Source organism: Echeneis naucrates, chromosome 13 (genome assembly GCF_900963305.1).
Source record: "Echeneis naucrates chromosome 13, fEcheNa1.1, whole genome shotgun sequence".
In the NCBI taxonomy this organism is placed as follows: Eukaryota; Metazoa; Chordata; class Actinopteri; order Carangiformes; family Echeneidae; genus Echeneis; species Echeneis naucrates.
In genome coordinates, this window is record NC_042523.1 from 16385557 (window position 1) to 16406518 (window position 20962).

Below are 20962 nucleotides of genomic sequence, written 5' to 3' on the forward strand. Positions count from 1 at the left end.
TTCATCTTTTATTTCAGAACAGCCTCCAACTGACTTCCAAGTTGTTGGCATGATTGTTTGTAATTTACTAGGACATGTGAAATTCACCAAATATTAATAATATTATGTCAACTGCGAAATCTTGTTATGTTGTCAGAACAGAAAAACATTATTGGAGAAATGCTAAGTGAAAAGTTATGATTGAGCTAAATGAAAAGAAGTTTCACATTATTGATTGACAAATTTATCGTATACATTCATATTAACTGCATTTCAGTAAGCTGTAAAATCTGCCAGTCTGTAATTATGTCTTAAGCAGAAGTGACTCAGGCTGAGGCCAAGTCAGAGTTGCGCACTCTTTAAATCATATGTTCCCAGATTTTGCTGATGTCACTAGGCAGGAGGATACAGGAAGTTTGGGGTTTAGGTTACAGCCTGTCTATCCTGTTGGGTCATCACCCCCTCCACACCCAGGCTCAAGGAAAAAGGAAGTGAGAAGCCAGATTGTTAGGGCAATTTCACTATCGGCACACTCACAGAAGAGGAGCATGTTCACACAGAGTGAAGTGAACTGCACTTGCTCCACTTCCAATCAGTGTCTTTCAGTGAAGACTGTACACAGTGCAGTAAGCATAAGCTTATGTGCTGCAATTTAGCTCTGCAGTATGAAAATGTTAATTGTATGCTGCTTTCAGCCAAAGTGCCACAACGAATTTCTTCAAAATGCGAAATGATTTGCTTGCTCTGCAACCAGCAAAACTTCAAGTCTGCAAAGAGGAGGAAAGTGAATTTTCTGACTTTGATCTCGTCTCTCCTCTTCTCTCTTAATGTCTCTTTGTTCGTTGTCTTCTCTCTTCCCCAGGGTCACCTGAGTGAAGGCTATGGGAAGCTGTGCAGCATCTACCTCAAACTGCTCATCACCAAAATGGAGTTTCACATCAAAGTGAGTTGGCCTGGCCTATAAAACCCAGCGCCAGTCTCCCTCATCACTCATTATCTTTGTTTCAGTCTCTCCTTTTAGTGCCAGCATGTCTCTGCAGTGGGGAGGGTTAGAGGGGGTGGCTTCATACAAAATTCTGGCTTTTACACTAATGGCCTCTTAAGAATCTGTAATGTTTTTATGAGACAGCTGCAGCCACCAAAAGCCTGTTTTGATGCTATCACAGGCAGATATGGTTAGTTGTTGCTGGGGTTTAATTCGTAACCAGTATTGTGGGGCAGCCTAGGCACACACAAACACACTACACACATATATATATATATATATATATATATGCAGAAGTGTATATTATCTTCTGAGCTTACAGAGGAACAAATAATAAACATTCTCTCATCACCCACTCACTCAATAAGGGTCACTAAATCAACAACCAGCTGCACCTTCAAACACCTGGCAAACTAGAATAATAATTTGAAGAATAATTTACATCCATTTTACTTTCATCATCTATTTATGCGTAAAATATTGCACAGAAAGATAACTGCATTGCCCACAAGTTCTTTTTTCTCTTTATGGGTCCAGTGTCGTCAAACGCAATAAGAATAAATGGCATAATTTCATGTAGAGTTATCAGCTAGCTGACTTTCAGTGCTACAGTTTTATGTAAGTCCAGCGTTACTGGCAGCAAAACAGCAGTGGACTTCATGCAGAGCCAGAGTTTGTTTGGACTGGATCTAACTAGTGAGAGAAGATATACGGTAGGCTACAGGAGACAAATTTTGTGAGCAGACAAGGTTCAAACACTACATTAATCTGATTGAGGAAGCCTTCAGATATTTCACCTCAAGCTGTGTGTCGAATATTACAAACACATCAGATTTATAGGAACTTATTGTAACCTTTCCAGCTTGTTGTTTTGGTTTTTGGCCTAGCAGCATTATAATTTTATGTTACTATCTCAATTTCTTGATGCTAGTTCAGCTAAAAAAAAAAAAAAAGATTCACTGCATACTAACTGCTCAACACGAACAGACAAGATTAACAATTGGCTGCTCGACGGAAGTGTCTGATTTGAGTTTGAAGCTTTGTCCTCTCGTCTCTCTCAGAACCCTCGTTTCCCTGGTAACCTGCAGATGTCAAACAGACAGCTCGATGAGGCAGGAGAAAATGACGTAAACAACTTGTGAGTATGACTCGCCGCTGCTTCAAATCCTGTCGTTGTTGTTATTGTTGAGCAGGAGTGCTATTGGCCAGGCCTGCAGGATCCTCCAGTTAATTTTGGTGTTAATGCTCAACCTTGCGGCCAGAGGTGTGATATAAAATGAAGATGCACCAGAGCTTCTATTCATAGCTCAGTAAAACAAATGAGGATATTGATATAAGAATCCCCCAAAGGTGTTGTAACCTGCAACAAATGCAGTTTACAGTTTTAATGTAATGGATACATTAACCCTGATTTAGAGTCATGTTCACAGTGTAATAAACTCAAAAGATTGAGACAAAACAAGTTGTCAGAAGTAAATCACTATATTGCAATTATCAATCTAACGTACAGCAATTAAAACATCAGCAGGTTTGACCTATTGATCTCCTTTTTTAATTTGTTGTCCCAGCAGATTAGACTTTGTACATTTGTTAAAGTAGCCACTTTAATACAACCATGCCAGGTACTCACTCATTTTAGAGTGCCGAAGAAACAAACCGATCTTTCGTTAAAAGGGCAAATTAGAAGTTTAGATTATCAGAGGCCTGAAGAAGTAAAAGTATCTAGAACATAATTTTGTATAGCAAATCATATGTTTTATTTTGTTTCTAATTTCTTACATTTACTTCTGAAGCCTTAAAATGTATTCCCGTGTGTGTGTGTGTGTGTGTGTGTGTGTGTGTGTGTACACTTATTAAAGCATACACTCTCTCTCCCTCATAGTTTCCAGTTGACAGTAGAAATGTTTGACTACCTGGAGTGTGAGCTCAACCTCTTCCTGGGGGGTAAGTTACTCTGTAACACCAGCTGTGCCCATTTGAGACAGACCATAATGTGAGCACACATAGATGCACAAAAAATGACACTCTGACAGACCGGACGAGACTGACAGGAATAGAAATCCTTTACAGGCGGATGTGGATTCATGACATCAATAGTATTATTGCAGCTCAACCTCATCTGTCTGCTACAGGGCTGTAAGTGGTTTCTTACTGTACTGAATCCCCTGTTGTTGTCTGGGTGAGTCACCCTGGATTAATATCCTTTAAAGTATGGACAGGGCTAAAAATAGACAACCAGGATGTGACCAGGAGCTCAGAAGAAATGCTGGAAAAGTTGTACACTCCCATTCATAAATGAACAGGTGGAAATTACATTCTGGTTTCTATTTTTCATTGCCCTTCATTCTGTGTCCTGATAATGATGTTATCTCCTCCTCCTGGACTGACATTTTTAAAGGATCACACGATAAAAGGGTAAAGAGGCCAGGCCTGAGGTGTCTCTGTGTTTCAGCGTGTGTTTTCTGGCTGTGCAGGAAACCACGCCTCTGCAGTGCACAGAGGCTCTCAGGGACTGGCTTTGGTGATGGTGTGAGCAAGGCAACATGGAAATGCAAGAGGGTGTAGTGATGGAGGCAGAGAGGACAATGCTTTTAGTGTTTCAGGTTGCTGCTTCCTCTCTACCACACTTAAACCTTTTTTTCCTGCTGTTTTTACGCAGCCCTGGACGTCTTTTCTTTTCAAATACTTAACAAGTCAATTTTAGTTGCTGATGAAGTGAAAAGAATAGAGAGTTCAACTTGATTAAGTCGTAAAATTCATGATTAATGAGCTTCACTCTGTGTATTTGCATTAAAAGTAACTGATGTGTGAATGGGTGGTGGCTCCTTTCTTTGTTTCCAATGATACATGACAAGCTCACATGACTTTGTGTGTGTATATATTAATCTTGTGAATACATTTTTTCATATGCCCTATTCAGTATTCAGCTCCCTAGACATGTCTCGGTCAGTGTCTGTGACGGCAGCAGGTCAGTGTCGTCTGGCCCCCCTCATCCAAGTCATCCTGGACTGCAGCCACCTGTATGACTACACTGTGAAGCTGCTGTTTAAGCTGCACTCCTGTGAGTCACCCACCTCCTCTCTGCCAGTTGAACAGCTTGAAAACAGGCTCAGTGAAAACAGAACATAGTAAAAACTGCTCATTGTTATAGTTCTGGACACAAGTATTTTGAATTCTTCTAACAGTTCTGTTGTGACTGGACAACCATATTATTTCCAGTCTTGGTGAGTGGGAGGACTGACTCAACGTTAAAGGGAAATGCCACTTATTTTAATAATTCAGTTCGTAAATGGGCTTCATGCAATCACCAGTCATACAAACAGATTTGTTTTTAAGTGGCACCTATGAGCAACTCCAAGGAATTTTGACACTCACTAAGTCACTGTACGTTCTCTGTATTTTTTCTAGGTATTAAAAAAACCCGATATAATTATTATCACAGTTAGTGAATAATTCTTTCATAACATTAGGATAAATACACAAACACTTCCCTCTTCAGGTCCACTGTCTATCAGACTGTATCACAGTAAAAGTAGCTTGATACCAGGCATGAATTAAAGGTTAAACCTTAGTTTGCTATCAAACAAGTCACTCTCAAATCTTTGATCATACATGTTGGACTCAATAAATTCTCTCAGCTGCAGAGTTGCCATTAATTGCAGTCTGATAAACCCAAGCTGTTGATGAGGAGGTGAGATTTTCTTCTTGGAACAGTCTTTGGCCTAAACCGTGAAATAAAGCAGAGTAAAAATTTCACAGCACAGTTTGAAGGCCTGCTGTCAGAAATCAGCAAACATAAGAAAATTTGCAGTCAGTTAAATCTCTTGTATGTGCCACTTCAGGATGAATAAGGCCTTTTGTTTCTTAAGCAGCGTTATATCAAGCTGTATTTAGTTTCGCTTTTACTTTTTAGCGATTCTTTGGTGAATAAATACAAATGCAAGTGTATATTTAAAACAGGTGTTTTTTCACAAGGATTTAAAGATAAAATATCTATTCCCTGAATTTGTCAAACCAGTGGGCCCATGAAATCTTTCAAAGACCAACTTGATAAAGCAGATGTTTCCCATTTTTGGCTCTCCAGCTTTGATATGTTCAAGCTCAAATCCCATAATATGTCTGAAAAGTTTGCTAGTCCAACCACTGATGTGTTTGTGTTTTGTGTGCACCTGCAGGCCTTCCAGCAGACACTCTCCAGGGCCACAGAGATCGCTTCCAGGAACAGTTTAAAAAGTACGAAGTTCACTGGCAGTCACACACTCAGGCACAAAACCAGTCGGTCGCAGCTTCACTGTACTCAGTGAAGGGTGACCCAGAGGATGGAGCTCTCAGTACTACGCTGAATGAACTACTTGGACTTCCCTTCTCACTTCACTCACTGTTGCTCTTTTTATTCTCTCTAACCTTATCTGTCTTTCGCTCCTCTCCAGGTTGAAGAGTCTTTTCTATCGCTCCAGTAACTTGCAGTATTTCAAAAGGCTGATTCAGATCCCACAGTTGCCTGAGGTGAGAATTGCCCTCGCCAGTTCTTCTTTTTGTAAAGCTCCAAATCGCTCCAAGGAAAATAGTTTCAGGTTTTCTTTTATCAATCTCATTAATATACCAAAAAAAAAAAAAAAAAAAGCTTTGCTTTTTGATAATTTAACGTTCAGCATTGGTTGTTTATACACTATAAAACTAATCTTGATTGAAACTCAGATGTTCTTTAGTCATTGTGATTATTCAGACTACAATATTTTATTGCTTTTTTGTTAAAATGCTGCTGCATATGTCTCATACTCCTGTCCTAAATTTTCATATCTATTTGAGGGTGTAATTTAAATCCATCACTAACATGAAGTGAATAAGAAAAGACAGACATGTGTTGTACATCATGTACTTGAATGTGTTGAGTGAGTGAAATGAATTGATTTCATTGTTGTAACTCATGTTGAATGCAGACACCAGATACTGGTTAAATGTAGTATTAAAAGAAAAAATGCAATCAGCTTTTTATCATAAAAAGCAGTAAAATGTTAACTTCAGGGAAAAGTGAAAATTATAGTGAATGATTCAAATCCTCCACAAAATTCCACAAAAGAAGCCCCCACCCACCCATCCATGAATTTAGTGTACTCCTCGCATGACACATAAACCAACATGGGTGAAAACAATATCCCCATTAAACTTTCTTGTTTTCTTATCCTCGCAGAACCCTCCTAACTTCCTGCGTGCATCAGCTCTGTCGGAGCACATCAGCCCTGTGGTCGTGATCCCTGCTGAGTCCTCGTCCCCTGAGTCGGAGCACATGGTGGAGACGGATGACCTGGTAGACACAGAAATCCCCTCGCTGCCGGTAACCACACAAGAGTGTACCTGAAGGATGTAGAATGGGAGGCAATATATTTGTTTTGTAGCTTTATTTTGGCTACTTAGCTGTGTAATCAGCAATCAAAAATTTCAAAGGAATGCTTTGGTTATGGGAGTTTCAAGAGGGAGTAGATACAAGAAGGGAAAATGGAGGAGATAAGAGAGGAAACAACCTGCCTCACCAACAGACTCCCTCTGAAACCACAGACTTTTTTAGATTCTTTGTAAAGCTACTCTAAACATCTGGTTGATATTTATTCTGGCCTGTCAATTATATCAAATTTCAAATAACTGGCTGCTGAGGTGAACTACAAATAAAAGGCATATTGTCCTCTTGTGAAGTGGGAGATAAGGACGTGATTAAAGACATTTACTGGCAGAATAGTGGTTAGCACTCTGCAGAGTTCTGCCCAGGCTTGAATGGGATTCCTCCGGGTACTCCGGTTTCCTCCCACCGTCCAAGGACATGCATGTTTAGGTGACTCCAGCCCCCCCCCCCACGACCCGGAAACTGATAAGTGGTAGAAGATGAATGACTGAATGAATCCAGCTGCAAAGCACCTGGATCACAGAGTGTGTATGACCAGTTGGGTTTGATTGGTAATGAATATTTTTTAGCTCAAAATCCAGATTAGATTTGTTATATTCAGCTGATCGACTGTTCGGCACACCCAAATAAGAATCACTCGCAGGGGAACTGCCCAGACAACTTCACACCTTCAAGGGCTACTTTCTGGTTACATCCACATCCTGAATGGGAAATATGAATTGATCACACTGGCTAGCAGTACATTAGTGGTCGTTATGTCACTTTTGTGCAGACATGGTTGGAGCTGTGTGTGTATTGTACGTTGTGTTTTTCACAATAGTAAATTGAGATGAGAGATGTTGACAATATGATGTGTGACTTTAGAGTAAGTTAGAAAATGGATAGTCAGGAGCCAAAAGCTGAGAACACTACACTGCAGGGAAGCTAATTTAATGTTCTTTATAATGTTGTTTTTATGTCATCTGAACAAAATATTTTGGTCTGGATCAATCTCTTGGATTACATGAATTTCCTGTTTTGCTGGGAAGTGAAGTGAGCGCTTAAAAAGTCCCTCAGAAGGAGTTTTTAAGAACCACACTCGTTTAATTTTCCAGCAGTGTGGAAACAATAAAAGAGGGAGAGTCCCCCATTTGTTCTTACTACTCTAGTCTGAAAACACTAATTTAAGTTGATGGCTTAAGATCAACCGACAATACAATGGTGCCAGTTTAGGTTTTGTATACATATTCAATTTTTTTATAGTTCGCTCCAAACATCTTTATTTTAAACTTCCAGGCTGCTGTTGAGACGAAGTTTGATGACCTGTTTGGCACCTCAGCTGCTATAGACCCGTTTAACTTCAACAGTCAAAACGGCATGCGCAAGGATGACAAGTAAGGCTCATCGAAAGAACACATTCACATTTGCCTTTTGTGTAGCTATGGATCTTTGCGTCAGTGTGTTTTATGTTTTATGTTATGTAGCTGTCATAATGATTGAAATGATTGTGTAGGCTTTCATATAGTTTTGGTTTCTACCAGTTAAAATTTAAAACAAAGATATAGACCTTTGGTTTTATAACGTTCTTCCTGTATATGTTATGTGAGACAACATATTGCTTTAAAACTTAATTCAAAATTATTAGCAAAAATTGTGATGACTGCAAAATACATTTTTTTTTTGTACTAATTTTAATTAAATTTGTCTGAATCCATCAGAGACCGTCTGATTGAACAATTGACGAGGGAGATCCAAGCCCTCAAAGACGAACTTGAGTCTTTCAGACTGGAGGTACAGAAACTCACTTTACTTGCTGTTCCGTCTTTTTTCTTCTTCACATCAAGTGTGAAACAAAAAAACGAATAACTGAGACATTTATCCGTACACAGCCCGCAGAAGGGACGCAACTTCTCTCCATCTTTAGTTCTGCTTCTCTTCTGAACCTCCACTCCTCCTTCTTCATCTCTTTCCATCCGTCACCAGAGCGGTCGGCTGTGTCAGGTTTTGAGGGGCCGTGTCAGTGAGCTGGAGGCGGAGCTCGCCGAGCAGAGTCACTTAAGGCTGCAGGCCGTGGGAGAGAGCGAGTTCCTGAAGGCCGAGCTGGACGACCTGAGAAGGGTCAGAGAGGATACAGAGAAGGAGCAGCGGAGTTTGACGGAGATTGAGAGTAAGCAGTTTTGACTTGTTGAAGCCTTTTTTCCCTTCACTTTTTCTCCTTTTTATGTTAAAATTCAACCATCAGGCAGTTAAACAAGCTACACCACAAACACAGAACAACGATTCTATTTCCTCTGGCAATAATTGCTTGTTTGTGCCTTCATTTGTCTTTACAGGAAAAGCCCAGGCCAATGAGCAACGCTACACCAAACTGAAGGAGAAGTACACAGAGTTGGTTCAGAGTCATGCAGACCTGTTGAGGAAGGTGAGAAAGTCAGGTGCCCATTCTCCATGCTTACCCCCTCCACCCCTGTCCTTACACCCAACTATAAAACCTGCCACCTCCAAGTTAAATTAAGTGTCCTCTTTTCACTGCCCGAAGCGAAAGGCTCTGTCCTTACTTTTTTCACGTGTATCCCTGTGCCTGTGCTATTTGTGTGAAGAACGCAGAGGTGACCCGGCAGATGACGGTGGCCCGGGCGGCGCAGGATGAAGTTGAAGCAGTGAGGAAAGAGATGCAGGAGAAGGTGAAAGCAGCTCATGATGCTGCAGACAGGCAGGTGAGGACTGTGAATGTGGACTGAAATTTAATTTCACTTTTCTTGTTACTGTTGATTTTCTTAATGTTGACATAATGAGCTAACGCAAGATTTTGACTTGTCCTCCTCAGGAGAGGGAGCAGTACGAGCAGCTTCAGCAGCTGCAGCGAGAGCTGGTCTCCAGCCAGGCAGAGCTGGACTCCCTGAAGGCCACCGTGGCTTCATCACAACAGGTCACTCTTCTCTCACTTTTATCCACATTTACCACACAAGAGTTACTTAATTCTGCTAACGAGACCCCGGAGTGAAAAGTTACTAAGATAATTCATGATGTCCTCATTTTCTGTCCCACTAAAATGAAAAGATTAATGAAACACTTTGCCATGACTAACAGACCTGAGTAATCCTAATGGATTGTAGTCTGGATAAAACCTAATAATGTACTCTGATTACAGTCAGCCAGCTTTGATTAGTACATAAATTGGACTGTGCTTGTGATCTCTCCTCAGTTTTAAACACAGGTAACAGTAGTTTTAGTGGTTGTATTCTGTATCCTCTTCAAGAACAGATTGTGAAGACTGAATCCTGACTGTAGATATTAACACCAGGTCTTGGAACATGATTGTTATTTTGGAAGTTGGCTGCATGTTCAAATCACATTTTCGATTTCAGGTCACACATCTTAGAAATACTCTCTACATTGCATTCTCTGCAGCAAACATTTCAGATATTTCAAATACATGAAGTGCCTGACAGAATTTGTATGTGTACATGTTATTTTCCTGTCAAACAGCGATTGAGCGAATCAGTTTTCAAAGTGGTTGAAGTGTTTAAACAGTAGCCAAACTAACTTTCTCTCTCAGCCTGCATTTGTCATCTCTGCACAGCTGAACCAAGGGGAACATGAAGAAGCCAAGTTGATGTTTAAAACAGGCAACTAAAAACATTTATTTAAAGGAGATACCAGAATGAAAACACAGAAGCAGTGAAATCTTCTTTTAAACAAAAGAGATGATTGGTTCCTTGCAGTCAGTGGAAGATCCCTTCTAGTATGAGCTCTGGTCTGTGGATCTATCAGAGGCTAACATGAAAAATGTGAAGATATAATTGAAAGAGGATGATTCTTTGAAAGAAGCCAGTTATAAAAACAATGTTCATTACCATTGTCATTCCTCATCGTCCCACTGATTTATTGTGACTCTCTCAGTCTCTGATTTTACATGATTTTTTTTCCATGCACAGCTCCCTGTATCTCTCATCTGTCTCTCAGCCTCCCACTCCTGTTGTTCTATTTTTGTAGCTGCTACTTATCATCTCTGTCATTCTTTCTGTCCTTCTTCTGCACTCTAATCTCAGTCGTTCTTACAATGCATACAATGCCTCACATTTTATTACTCTTTGTCTCCTGCCACCAGTGTCAGGCTCTCACAAGCTCTCATATACTCTGTTTCTTCATCCCTCAATATTTCCTCTTCTCTGTCAGACCTGCTGGCACCCAGACTGTAAGCCTCCCACCTGTTCTTCATGCAGACACCTATTTTTTTTTTAACTCTGCTTAGCAATGATGGAAGTTAATAGTCCATATATTTCATGTGACCAGCCTGCCTGTGCCTGCGATCTGATGTAACTTAATTTAATGCACAACTACAGCCATTCACCTCAACCCAAAGATCTCTGCACAAACTTAAATGAAGACAACATCGTTATTATCAGTTGTTGACGATGAAGTGTTTTATTGTGAGGCTAGAGCACTTGCATCATACCACATCCAGACTACTAAACATCACCAGACTGTGTCCTCCACACAAATCATTCAAAGCACATGTTCATCTTTCATTTCCTCCAGTCAAGCGAGGTGCTGAGCACTCAGTTGGTTACCCTGGAGTCTGAGAAGGCTGAGCTGGTGCAGTCCTTGTCCAAGGTGGAGGCAGAGCTGGTGGCCCAGGGAGAGGACCTGAAACGTGTCCAAAGCTCGCTGGCCACCGAGCGGGAAAGTGGGGTGAAGACGGCAGAGTCCCTGCAGAATCAACTCAATGAGAAGGTGAAGATTTTTCATCAATTTGTCTTAAGAACTCTCCTAAATAACAGTAAATAGTCATGCAAATGTTTCTGCACCCACTGACAGAACCACTGAAAACCTATGTGGACAGCTGAACTTCCTATGTTTAAACTCTGATTTCTGATGCTGGTCGATTTCTTAAGCTGAAAGTTTCTGTGTGTGTCTCCTGTGTGCACAGGAGAGCAGAGAACAGGCGCTGGAAAGCCAGCTTGTCGCAGCTCGCTGGTCCAGTTTGCAGGGAGCTGTGGAGGAAGCAGAGAGGATCATCCAGGACTCGCTGGCTCAGATAGATGACCCGGCACACATCAGCTGCACCAGTTCCGCAGGTCAGAAGACGATGTTCTAACTCTATCCCAACTCAAAACGAAGCTGCGGTTTCTTAGTGAAGAAAGCAAGCACCATGTACTTATTACCATGTATTGTGTGATAAAGTGGTGCGCATGAATTGTGTATTAGCTCCCAACTTACTACCTTGTTACTTTTTCTTCTCTCTGCAGACTACCTAGCATCCAGATGTCAGGCCTCTTTAGACTGTGTGGACCGCCTTCAATCTTCCACAGAAGCCTTCATAACCGACAGCACAGGTGAGAGGACAGAATTTAACTTTGTAAGGGAAGCATTGTATTTAACAAGCTAATGCATAATTAACTGTTTTAGTCAGTCTGATGGTGCATTTGATCAATTCAGCAATCACAGCCATTGAAATATTATGAAAATTCAAAAGCAGATTTTTTGATTATTTCAGCTGATTAGATCTCTCCTAATGTTATCTTCAAGGAAGTGATAAAACATTGACTTAAAGTGACCAGTGTTTTGTGTGTATATGTGTGTGTGTGTTTATGTTGCCCGAGTTGTGTATGAGTGCTGTCTGGCTGTAAAGTCATAAAAATATGTAAGCATTTGAGCAACTTTCTATGTCTAGGTGTACCTGAGCTGATAAGAGCAGTGACCCAGTGTTGCCACCTGGTGGGAGACACCATCATTCAGGGTAGTGCCACCTCGCACATGGTGCCTGTGGAGCAAGCTGATGGTAAATTTGAATGACTGTGTGTTCGATATAGAGAGAGTTGGAGATGAAGAAAGTGCAGTCTCCACCTCTCACCTGGCATTACTTTATGGACAAGTCTGTCAGTCGTGTACACGTTCTGACAGGCCTATCAGGAGTACGCATGTGAGCAGAGTTAAATATCAGTAAACATAAGTCAAGTAATCTGCTGAAAGAACTTTGTATGATTCTACATATCTGCACATCCTGCTGCAGGAGTCACATTGTGATGAATAATAGCTCTTAAAATAGTTGTGTCTTTATCAGCCTAAACATGCATGGGTAGAACAAAAAGGCTGACTTCACACATAAGTAATGTTTGCAGAATTTGCTCTCACGGGAGATGGTCGCAGTCTAAGTACGTCCAAACATGCCCAAATATAATGGCATTCTGGCTAGCGAGCGGTCTTATTTCTGCAACAGAAAACCAACATGAATTGAAATAGGGATGGGCTGAAGCCACGTCAATAGCTGTGGCTCCGGGAATCAATGGAGAACACTTTATTGAGCATGTTTACAGTTTGATGCAAATTTCTTTTCCTTCTTATTTTTTCTCAGAGATTCTGCATTTGTCCTCATAGTTTAACCCAACAAGAGGCATCAACTTTTTATGAGATCAGTTTCATGCAATTCAAATGTGGCTATCTTGCGTCTTAAAAAAACGGACCAACAGCTGGTGTGGAGGTAGTTTTAGTTTCTCTCGTCCTCTCGTCAGAGGAGCTGTTTGATCTCTTAGTTGACTCTTGGCCTGGGCGGGGGGTTCTATAGTATAATCAGTGCCACAGTCACACATCACAGTTTATAGAACATACAGTGTGGTTTTTTCCTAAAATTAAATCTAAATGCTATCATCGAATATTGTCTGCTTCTATGTTCTAATGTGAGTAAGTTGTTGGTTACACACTCGTCCTCTCTGTCCTTATCTCGGTGCCTTCTAGCCCTGTCAGAGAGCGTGAAGGCATGTGGGGCTGAGGCTCTAGCTCTGTTGGGACAAATGAAACACCAAGACAGTATGGTGGCAGCTGACAACAGCAAACTGAAAGCAGTTCTGGAGGCTATCCTGGCTACTGCAGAGGTTTGTACTTCTATGAAAGTTGCTTAAACATAAAATAGGTCATGCCGTTGCCAAACTTGCTGTATAATGGCTGTTTCCCACAATCTAGTAAATGGTTCCTCTGCTTTAATATTTGGCTTCCCTCTTGTTCTTAAATGGTCTCAGAAATTGCGTCCCAAGGGTTTGGAGCTACAGCAGGGGGAGCTGGGAGATCTTGTGGAACAAGAAATGGCCGCCACTTCTGCTGCTGTGGAGTCAGCTGCTGCCAGAATAGAGGTGCTTAAGTGTGTGTGTGTGTGTGTGTGTGTGTGTACCTGCCACACATCTTAACATACTTGATGTGTTGTTTGTCTGATTGGGTCGTTCTCTGTCATGTACAAACATTACCCCTTGTTTAATTTTACAGCAGTATTAACTTCAAAGTGTGTGTTTTTCCCCTTCATGCCTCTGTGTGTCCCAGGAAATGCTCAGCAAGTCTCGAGCAGTTGATACAGGAATCAAGATGGAGGTCAATGAGAGGTAAAACACACACAGAGGAGGGCTAACAGAGGAGGAGTAACATATGTAACATAAACTTATGTAACATAAATTATATATAATCATTTCAAAAACTCAATCCTGTGTCTTTCCAAGTTAAAAGGTCAGTATACAGTACAAATTCTAACATCTCCCAGAAAAACCTTAGTTTAACTAAAATAAAACTTTAGTTAAGTAAATACAAAAGAATCTTGTATCTCAATGAACTTGAGGTTTTGATCTAGATTTATCATAAGGATCATTACATTTAAAAGGATATCACATTTTCTTGTGACAGTGACGTGTAGAAATACTTGTTGACCCATTAACATTTTTTTAACTTCTCTCAGGCTTTGTCTTGGTGTTTCTCTTGTTTCTCGATAGCAGTGGTTATGGAGGTTAGGTGGTTTCATTTGTAGTAAAGATGAAATCAAAACTACGGAAATGCAGAACTAGCTACATCCATTTCTGTGGTGAAACTGAAAATGGATTAAAACAAATGTATGCTTAGAAACTGCTTCATCTGTTAATAGCAAATAAATACAGAAATCCAGGTCTCCAACAATTTGTTTGTGAAAGAGTTCACCGTAAAAAAAAAAAGGCACTGAGGTGGAGAAGGAGATAGAGATGTTTTTCAGTGATCTCATGATATTTCAGTGCAGTTGCAAATGGTCTCACACTGAGGGCTGTGCAAAGGATTTCATCAGTTCAGGCACGAACGCCTGAGTCTGGTGCAGCACATAATGTCTGTCTGCAAACCCCCAATTCATTTCCTTCTGTTCTGTCATTCTAATCATGCTGTTCCTTTTTCACTCAAGCTATAGACTTCTTTAACCACGTGGATTTAGCTGACTAGTGCAGTTCAGACTCTCTAAGCGTGGCTCTCTTTTGTAAAATTGGTGTGTTCGTGTGTAATAATTCTCTTTGTGTGTATTTAAACCAATCAAACTGCACTCCTTTTCCTATCACACCCCCACACAAATTCAGTTATTAATGGTTTCTCAAAAATTGCTGCACCACTGATATTAGGGATTATTATCAAAAGAAACAAACAGCTATTGCAGCCTCCAAAATGATTGTTGTTTAGCTAGGCTGTCCATCGGTCACACTACTAGACTGTGATGCAAGTATTTCCTAAGAAAAAACTCGTAACAAAGCAACTGCATGTCTAAATTGTTTTTTTTTTATTATTTATTTATTTTTTGAACAACACTGAACAGTCTCCATGATGTTGTGCCTCCTATGAAATAGAGCCGATGGAGTTGTTTACAGTGTGTCAGCTTGTGTCCTCTGTTCTGCCGCCCCCTGCAGGATTTTGGCCTCGTGCACAGAGCTGATGCAGGCGATCAAGGAACTAGTTTTGTCTTCAAAGGATCTGCAAAAAGACATTGTAGAGAGTGGCAGGGTGAGTTAACCAGCAGTTTCACTCCTTCGTTTCTCCACACAATAAACATCCGGACACAGAATGAGTTTCGTGTGACTTTTAATTTCTCACTAGACTTTGGGTGGTTGGTGTAATTTCTCACATCTTACAGCATCATCTCTGCATCATCTCTGCACACTTAACATCTTCAATCTACATTTGGAAAGGACACATTATATATTTGCAGTGCTTGCTGCATTAAAAAATCATAAGCTCCTAAGATATATACGAACTGTAATACTTTGAATTGAATGCATTAAAATGCAGCACCAATAACCTCCACCACAAAGAGGGTCAGCATCTGATTCGAACACAAACGAAAAACTGAACAAATCCATGAAGTCTGTATTTAGTGCAGGCTGTAGTAGTGTGTGATGTCTAGATTTGGCTGACTGGAGATTAATTTGATTCATTTGTCCTGCATTATTAAGATTTATTTGTGTGTGTGTGTGTGCGTGTGTGTTTCCTTGTTTTAAGTTGAGAAAAAAAAAATCTTAAATTAAGAAAACTAAATCTTGTCTTGGATATATTCAAATAATGCCAATTTTCAAATCAGTCTTAAGCAGCAGCCTGTGTTCATACCAGTTTGATAAGTGTCTCCTTGTCTGTTCCATCCACCAGGGGGCAGCCTCCATGAAGGAATTTTATGCCAAGAACTCACGCTGGACTGAGGGCCTGATCTCTGCCTCCAAAGCAGTGGGATGGGGTGCCACGGTCATGGTGTAAGTGTTAGTCCTCCTGTCAGTGTTTGTTATAAAACTGTGCCCAGAGTTACGGGGGTAAAGTGTACTGGGAACAAATGCGACCCCTCTTGTGAGTCCCGATAGAAAGTCCCAAAAGGAAATAAACAACTGAGGAAACCAAAACAAAACTTTAAATCAGGTTTTAATCATGGACAGTCGTTCATGAAGCAGCTCAAAGACAAAGTGGTATTAACTTCCATGGTAATATAACCTGGCTCAGTGAGTCCCTTTGTCTTACACCGTGTTGCTGTTGCAGAGATGCTGCTGATCTGGTGGTGCAGGGCAAAGGGAAGTTTGAGGAGTTGATGGTGTGTTCGCATGAAATAGCTGCCAGTACTGCACAGCTCGTGGCTGCCTCTAAGGTGAGCAAAAACTCCATAGATATGTACATAACACGAGTTCACAAGGGCTGGGTACATGCTGGAGTTTGAATAGTTTGGTGTTTGCTGAATGAATACAGGCATAAGCAGCATTCCCTTGTCATGAGGCCTACCTTGATTTCTCCTTTTCAGGTCAAAGCAGACAAAGACAGTGCCAACTTGCAACGTCTGCAGCAGGCGTCCCGTGGCGTCACACAGGCCACTGCTGCCGTCGTGGCCTCCACCAAGTCTGGGAAGTCCCAGATTGAAGAGACTGGTGAGTTGATTAATCAGCAGGTTTACGACTAGCAGCGAGCTCACGTTCTTGATTGTTCAAACTTAACTATATTTGAATAATAATAATAAAAAATATCCAGTTGTTACATTTTCTGATTTTATATTTCTTAGATGAAGATGAACGAAGAACCTAAACAGTTTTTCTCTTTGTGTTTTCAGATACAATGGATTTCTCCAGCATGACTCTCACACAGATCAAACGACAAGAGATGGATGCTCAGGTACACAATAGGATACAACAGATATAAAAGAATATATGTTAAAGAGCCATAAATATTGTTTTTGTATTAAATGTGGAACCATCATGTTTGAAATCAAAGTTTGGCGGTGTTGGTGTAAAGGTTTGGAGTGTTATTAGCTCTTGTATTTGAAGTCATACTCCAGAATGTTCCAAATGAAGTTATTGTACAGGATAAGATAGTCCGTTTGTAAGTGGCTCTTAAAAATCATTGAGGGATTTGGGGTTTCAAAGTTTGCAAATGGAAGATACCAGACTGCAATAAAGTGACAGGGTGTTTTTCTGTGTCTGTGTTTCCTCAGGTCCTGGTTCTGGAGCTGGAGACTCGTCTGCAGAAGGAGCGAGAGCGTCTGGGCGAGCTGAGGAAGAAGCATTACGAGCTGGCCGGTGTAGCAGAGGGCTGGGGGGAGGAAGAGGAAGGTGAGGCTAAAGGAAAAGGGAAATTAATATTCCCAAAAAGTATTTTGGTATAAATGTCCGAGATGACTCATATCTGCTTTCGCTGCCTTCTCCCCAGGCACAGGTTGAGGCCTGCCAACGATCCCGATCACCTCATCCCCCTCCACTACCATAAGACCGGCTTCTGTCTGCCTCTTTCTATTTATACACACATTTTTTTAGTCTCTTCTTCCCTTATTTTCTTCTTTTTTTGCTTCTATGTTATCTAAGCCAAATGAAAAGGTGCTTCTTTTCCAGACCTGCTTCCTCATCTGTGTCTGGAAGCTTCCAAAAGGGACAGCACCCAGCGACGGGGGTTTCAAAAGGAGAAACAAATGGATTTTCTCTCCATCAGCTACAGTACAACAGCTAATGGGGGTCTAACTTTGTATTTAAAAAAAAAAAAAAAAAAAAAAAAGAAGAAGCTGCCTCTCCCCCGGGACTGTGTCGATGAAAAGCAGCAATGAAATTGATCCGTTCAGCTGACTATTTATTGTCGTCTTCTTCTTCTTCTTCTTCAGTTTTTTTTTTTTTCCTAAACGGTTTTAAATAACAGCAGAGACACTATGAGCACAAGATCTACTCAAGATATCCCAGGATGTACTGCACAAGGGCCAAACTTTTAGTAAAGACGGGGAGATCAGTGAGTATTGGCCTCACCCCAGCCCCTGCATCACGTCTCTGTGTAACATGCTGTCCTATACAAGTGTTACTGGTCCACGTCGTGAGCTAATGAAGCCGTGGGAGCCCGAGCTGCTCCTCGTCTGTCTGTGCAGTTTGAAACTCTTTTCTTCACTCCTTAGTTTCTTTCTATTTTTTTCTCACTGTGAGTTTTCACCTTATTAAGTCCATACGGCTTAATCAGCTGGTTCACTGGACTTTCTGCCTTTCACCTCCTCACCGTTGTAAGGACTGCGACTGTTAGCTTAAGCTGACCCCCTTTTATGTTATCTTAAAATATTAAAATGTTAAATATTGTGCTCACCAGGAAAAAGGTAGTAGCACACAAAACAGTCTTCTCCCTGTGAGTGTTGAGACTGCCGTCTACCTCATGCTACATCATCAGAGGTCAAAAGTAGTGTTGCATCATGGGGAGATTGAGAACTGCAGGGGGTCATTTTTTCCTGTTCCCTTTGAAAAATTACATTCAGAAAATGGGGTGTTGTCAGAGAGAAAATTGCCACAACACTGAGTTCTGTGACTATTTCTGTTCAGTAATAAAGGTTTATTTCCTTAGCCTCGGTCTGGCAACAGCGAGTTGTTAAATAAAGCCCCCTTGTAGGTGCATATTTTTAGATATGTCTTTCAATGGTCAAGCAGCAAGACTACAAATCTGCTACAGAAGGAACAGCAACAATTCTGGAAATAAATCTGGGATCCCGTCATATAATGAACTGCTAACAGTGTTCTCTGACAGACAGTGACAAACACAACCAGTCCTGGAGATGTAATGACCCTGCCAGCAGGACAACCATGCTCCTGGTGAGGATGGTAATCCTTTTAGGGTATTGCAGGAGACAGGCCTGCAGGCTTTCTTAGATAAATCTGTAGAAAAAGCAAATGAAAATCAAGTCAAAGTTGAATGTGAGATTTAAAAAATCTGAGGCCATTCCACAGCAAAAAACCTTTTACTGGGGAAATATTTAAGGTGCACCTGCCTCTTCAAACGCTGCAGGACTGATAGCTGACTGCAGTTTTATAAATCCTTCACTATTGATCTGTATTGCCAGGACCACAATGAACTCTTGAGATATGCGAGACCGCAGCGTTTAATGGCATCCTCAAGAAGACCAACTAGTTGTGTATATAAACTACGAGCCTCTCGTTTTTGGAAATAATCTTTTGCTTACTTTAAATCTAAGAGAACTTGGTGGCATCAACTTTTGTATCTCTTCCAGTAAGGATTCAGTTTAATTGAATTAGGGATACAAAATGGTGCACATGACAGCAACACATAACGAATATAAGTCACTACTTCTTCTGTAAGAGGTTGTTATTTAACAGAATTTCCTGCTGAGACTCATGAACTACACTTTCAACTTGTTTCCATTGGACTGTGAGAAAACTGACCATGTCTCTGTGTAAAAACCAAGAGATGAACAGGCATCCATTTTAAACCTGTTTTGTTCTTTCTGTTTGATGATGGCAATGATGATTCTCTCCGAGTTTTATCTCTCTTTGTCTTAACAAACTTAGTTTTGACGCTCCGCTTCAGCTGTGTATGTAAAGTTGCAACACTGGCTATTTAACAGATGCTGGTCAAATAGTGTTTGCCAATCATTCTTAAAAACACACAAAAAGAAACGCTTGGAAAAGCAGATGGTTGTTATCACCCATCTGCTGCACCAGCCATGGTTAAAATATCATTTGCAGTACTTTTCACTCCAAGTTTTTGTGTTAAATAATGACTTTAGCTGCGCCCTGTCACCTCTCCCACACGTAGCTGATTTCATTAGAATGAGTGGAATATAAAACAACAACAAAATACCATACAAAAGGATTCGTGTGCTTTATGGTATTTTAAAGTGTCTTGGAAGATGAAGTGAATGCACCTTGAGTGATGTTTGGTTGTATTTTTTGCCCAAATATTCTTTATTAACTTTCCTGTCGTTTTGTCTCTTTCCTCTCTCTTGGTTCTGTGTCTGTAGTCCTACCAGCTCAGCCAGCCTTTCAAACTGCCTCACACTGTAGTCAAAGAGAAACAATTACTCACATAGCAACATTGAAATATGTCTTTGTATGATATACTAAAACTTTGTTGGTGGGTTTGTTTTATTTTATTTTATTTTATTTTTTTGTTCATTTGTTTTTCAGTTTTTAAAATAAATATTTCAACTCGTTAATACAGATCAGAGTGGAAGTGTGTTTTTTTTTTTTTTTTTTTTTTTTTTTATTTCTCCTCCATGGTTAGTAATGTGGGAGACAGTTATTTTTAGCAAATTCAGTTTTCTCTATAGTGACGTTCTTGGAAAAGTTCGAGATTACCGAACAATTGCATACTGAAAATCAACTGTGAAGTCAAAACTCTCACTCACTAATGCAAGACATTGAGGAATTCCTTAAAAAAGAATAATTGATTGCGTTTAAGCTTTTTGTTTTTGAGGAGATAATTTATTGAATAATGTAATTAATGCAAACGAGGTTACTTGTGTGTGTGTGTGTGTGTGTGTGTGTGTGTATTAGATGGAGAGAGCGGGAAAATTAGGGTGTGTATCAGGTCAGTAATCGTCTTATACAGGAGCAGTAAGCTCAGAACTATACTTGAACACAAAGATAAAATCTTAATGCACCTAATTGATTTGTATTCATATACATGCATATATATATTTGGGTAGGGATGGGGGTGTGATTGTTTTCCAGTAAACGTATTGACTCATGGAATTTAAAGTGCTTTGTTGGCAACGAACGGAAAATAAATTATTGTCAGCTTGGAGACGAAATTTAACTGCGTAGAAGTCTGTTGCTGTTTCTGCGCCGGAGAGAAAGTACAACAAGTGCACACACATCACACAACGCACAATGGCTCTAATACAGATTTGTTAGGCATTGCAGGATTTGTGAGTAAATGAATCAATGTAATCTGAAACCACTGTACTGAGATTACAGAAATCCATAATCTGGGCTAAAGTGTGTTCAGGATCAGAGTGTTATTTCCTTGTAGCTTCAGTGCAACAGATTCCCACTGCGACGCTAACACGGAAAATAGAGGCTACTTGTAACAGCACCACACTGATGCCAGCCTCTACATTGGTC

At 40.5% G+C, this 20962-nt stretch overlaps 1 protein-coding gene across 2 annotated transcripts in view; it reads left to right on the top strand.

Moving 5' to 3' along the window:
• The window catches only part of hip1 (huntingtin interacting protein 1), a 39387-nt gene extending 19331 nt beyond the window's left edge, over window positions 1-20056 (top strand). For both annotated transcript variants that reach the window (XM_029517536.1, XM_029517537.1), the window contains exons 5-31: window positions 842-922; window positions 2026-2102; window positions 2847-2908; window positions 3885-4025; window positions 5140-5197; window positions 5395-5470; window positions 6156-6299; window positions 7638-7735; window positions 8060-8132; window positions 8325-8508; window positions 8675-8763; window positions 8942-9058; window positions 9169-9270; window positions 10884-11078; window positions 11275-11422; window positions 11594-11680; window positions 12019-12126; window positions 13080-13216; window positions 13361-13471; window positions 13656-13714; window positions 15023-15116; window positions 15756-15856; window positions 16134-16239; window positions 16390-16513; window positions 16693-16754; window positions 17074-17191; window positions 17289-20056. In XM_029517536.1, coding sequence (XP_029373396.1) covers window positions 842-922; window positions 2026-2102; window positions 2847-2908; window positions 3885-4025; window positions 5140-5197; window positions 5395-5470; window positions 6156-6299; window positions 7638-7735; window positions 8060-8132; window positions 8325-8508; window positions 8675-8763; window positions 8942-9058; window positions 9169-9270; window positions 10884-11078; window positions 11275-11422; window positions 11594-11680; window positions 12019-12126; window positions 13080-13216; window positions 13361-13471; window positions 13656-13714; window positions 15023-15116; window positions 15756-15856; window positions 16134-16239; window positions 16390-16513; window positions 16693-16754; window positions 17074-17191; window positions 17289-17299 — 2763 coding nt within the window. In that variant the 3' untranslated portion in view covers window positions 17300-20056. The remainder of the gene's footprint in view (window positions 1-841; window positions 923-2025; window positions 2103-2846; window positions 2909-3884; window positions 4026-5139; window positions 5198-5394; window positions 5471-6155; window positions 6300-7637; window positions 7736-8059; window positions 8133-8324; window positions 8509-8674; window positions 8764-8941; window positions 9059-9168; window positions 9271-10883; window positions 11079-11274; window positions 11423-11593; window positions 11681-12018; window positions 12127-13079; window positions 13217-13360; window positions 13472-13655; window positions 13715-15022; window positions 15117-15755; window positions 15857-16133; window positions 16240-16389; window positions 16514-16692; window positions 16755-17073; window positions 17192-17288) is intronic.
• The last annotated feature ends 906 nt before the right edge of the window (window positions 20057-20962 follow it).